Source organism: Thermobia domestica, chromosome 1 (genome assembly GCF_964235325.1).
Source record: "Thermobia domestica chromosome 1, izTheDome1.hap1.1, whole genome shotgun sequence".
Classification (NCBI taxonomy): domain Eukaryota; kingdom Metazoa; phylum Arthropoda; class Insecta; order Zygentoma; family Lepismatidae; genus Thermobia; species Thermobia domestica.
In genome coordinates, this window is record NC_137454.1 from 367,138,979 (window position 1) to 367,141,615 (window position 2,637).

At 42.9% G+C, this 2,637-nt stretch overlaps 1 protein-coding gene across 1 annotated transcript; it reads right to left on the minus strand.

Moving 5' to 3' along the window:
* Positions 1 to 302: 302 nt before the first annotated feature.
* Positions 303 to 1,427, minus strand: LOC145682257 (uncharacterized). The gene has a single exon (XM_081753840.1). It carries the CDS (start codon positions 1,425 to 1,427, stop codon positions 303 to 305), a length of 1,125 nt encoding a protein of 374 aa, XP_081609966.1.
* Positions 1,428 to 2,637: the final 1,210 nt, after the last annotated feature.

A 2,637-nucleotide genomic window follows, 5' to 3' on the forward strand; every position in this document is an offset into this window, starting at 1 on the left:
AAGAGAAGGTAGAGAACTCCATATGAACATTCCTTAATATGGCGATAAGAGATTGCGTCTATACCTGGGGCTGTATTACGTTTTCTTCGAATGGCTGAAGTAATATCATCAGGAGTGATGGCCGCTGTTAGTGTTTTATGAATATTCAGCTGGTGGTTACTGTTTGGCTGAAGATGAGCAGATGAAAAATCAAATTGATCCACCGGATGATTATGAACAGGACGGTCAGGAGTAAGTGGTGTGAAGATATCCTGAAGATATGTGGCAAAGGCATTTGCTTTATCGAGATCAGAGTGAAGAGGTTAGTCGTTAAGAATGAGTGGATATGACGTTCTATTTGATTTGCCAGAAAGAGCGTTTAGGCGTTTCCAGTAACGTGACGGGTGGGATGTCTCTGCAAGAGTGTTGCAGGTTTTTACCCACTGATGTAATTTATAGGCTTTAACATAGTTTTGGACTGTACGTTGTAGAGCTCTGTGATGGCGAAGAGCCTCTCGACTTCCTGTATGAATGTAGTCCCGAAAAATGTGTCGCGATCCCTGCACCATGGCAAGATATTGCGGCGGAAGTTTAGGCTTATATGGCGTATATTGTGATTGTGGTATATATTGTGCTGAAGCGTGATTGATATGGCGTGTAATAGTATCCAATAGATGATATAGTTCGTCTTCGGTAGTAGGTGGATCAAGTCCTTCTAGGTGTGTTGAAAGATATAAACGATATTTCTCCCAGTCTGCTTTATCATATCTAGAGATCATATGAGGTGGAGTTCCATCAAGAAGTCGAGGAGTGCGACATTGAATGAATAGCTTAATCGGTACATGATCACTTCCTAATGGGTCTAAGACTTCAAGTGCTGTGCGCTGTGTTAAGGTAGCTGAAGTAATAGCTACGTCAGGGGTCGTATTTGATTCTGGGCGTGTCGGTTTTGGTAGTTGGTGGTATGTGCCTGTTGTAGCAGTGGTGATGAAGTTCACAAAATTCGTTTTGTCTCTGATAGAACGACTATGAATATTGATGTCAGCTAAGATGATATAGCGCTGAAACGAGTTTGAAATATACTGAAAGAAGCCCAGAGGGATTGGGTGGCCTGGTCGTACATAGGTTGTTGCTATGGTGATGTAATCTGATTTGTAGTAAAGGGTGATTATGAGATGTTCTGGTAGATTCTGTGCTGGACATGTATGTATGCGATATGGGATATGGGGTGAGAAGCCGATAGCAACGCCACCATTTGCACGTCGTGCTGGTAGAATGCTGTCTTTGCGGATTAATGTGTAGCCTGGAATTTTGCATTGCAATTTCGGAGTAAGATGAGTTTCGTTCAGTAGGAAAGCATTTGCTTTTTCTTCGAGAAGGAGTTGTTCGAAAAGTAGTTTGTGAGTGAAGAGTGAACGAATATTTAGAAAGAGAAAGACTAAACCCATAATGCTCATGACAGGATGGAATTTAAAGGCTTTGCTGAGATGGAAAAGTATGAAAGTAGGCCGTAGGTCCATTGTAAGTTGCATGAAATTGAAGGTGAAAGACTGATTGTGCAGCGAATTGAACGTGTTGCAAAACTAGAGGACGTGCGAACGGATGTATGTTTTGAAGCGTGAGCGTGATGAAAGCTAGGAGTTGTTTGATTGTTATAGGTTGATCTGAGGTAGTATGAGTGTCAGAAGTTTGATTTTGTGCATCATGCATGCGGAGAGGAACAACTAATTCAGGCTGTGCTTCTTGAGGAACAGGTTTCGATTTGCATTTGTAACTATAAGCAGGATGACGTTCGTGACAGGTAGGGCAGTCAGGTGGTTGTTGCATGTTTGGACAGGTTCGGGTGTGGTGGGGACCACCACAGTAACCACATTTGAAAGTATTAGTACATTTTGATGTTGGATGTGTATACTCCTGGCAGCGGTCGCAACGTATTGGTAGAGGGGCTGCAGTTTTCGATGGTTCGACTCTGTGTCGTTTCTTGTAGATGTATGCCCCGTGTTCCAAGAGATCATCAATAGTGTCTTGTGATTCGGTCAAGACCCGCACCATGTAAGTAGCTCCTTGGTTGTTACGGATGCGAAGACATTTCTTGAACACGTACCCTTCTTGACGTAATTCCTCTTCAATTTCTTCATCGCTGTATGATGGATCCACTCCGCGAATGACCACAATAGTGTAGGAGATCGTCTTGGTGGCGGTAGTAGTTTGGTGCGTTGGTCGTGGAGTTTTGTAAGTTTTGCTGTCTTGCCAAAGATTTCGAAACTGTGCTTGTCTCGTATTGTTGTAGCAAAATGCGGTAGAGGTGACTTTATGATGTAGCCGTTTTCTGTTTGAACAATTTGTAAAATTTCTGTGCGTGGTCGGTATTTAAGAATTTGCTGAAGTAACAGTTTGGTGTTGCGGAGTTTTGGATCAAAGTTTTGTAAAGAAAGTTATGTACGTCCGGTTGAGGTTTGTGAGAGAGTTGCTGGATGCCGTCTACTATCATGAGTCGGGAGCTATCGTCGGAACTAGCAATACTGATGTTATCGTCATGGTGTTTCTTGTGAGGTGGAGATGTAGATGTATATGCTATGTTGCCGTTGTCCGTAATCCTGGTATTCTCATCTGGTCGTGGTGTCACAAGTACTGGTGTTTCAAACGCATCCTTATAGC

Excerpts from the sequence above, each read along its gene's own strand:
- LOC145682257 (XM_081753840.1), bottom strand. The coding sequence starts at position 1,427 with ATGGGTTTAGTCTTTCTCTTTCTAAATATTCGTTCACTCTTCACTCAC.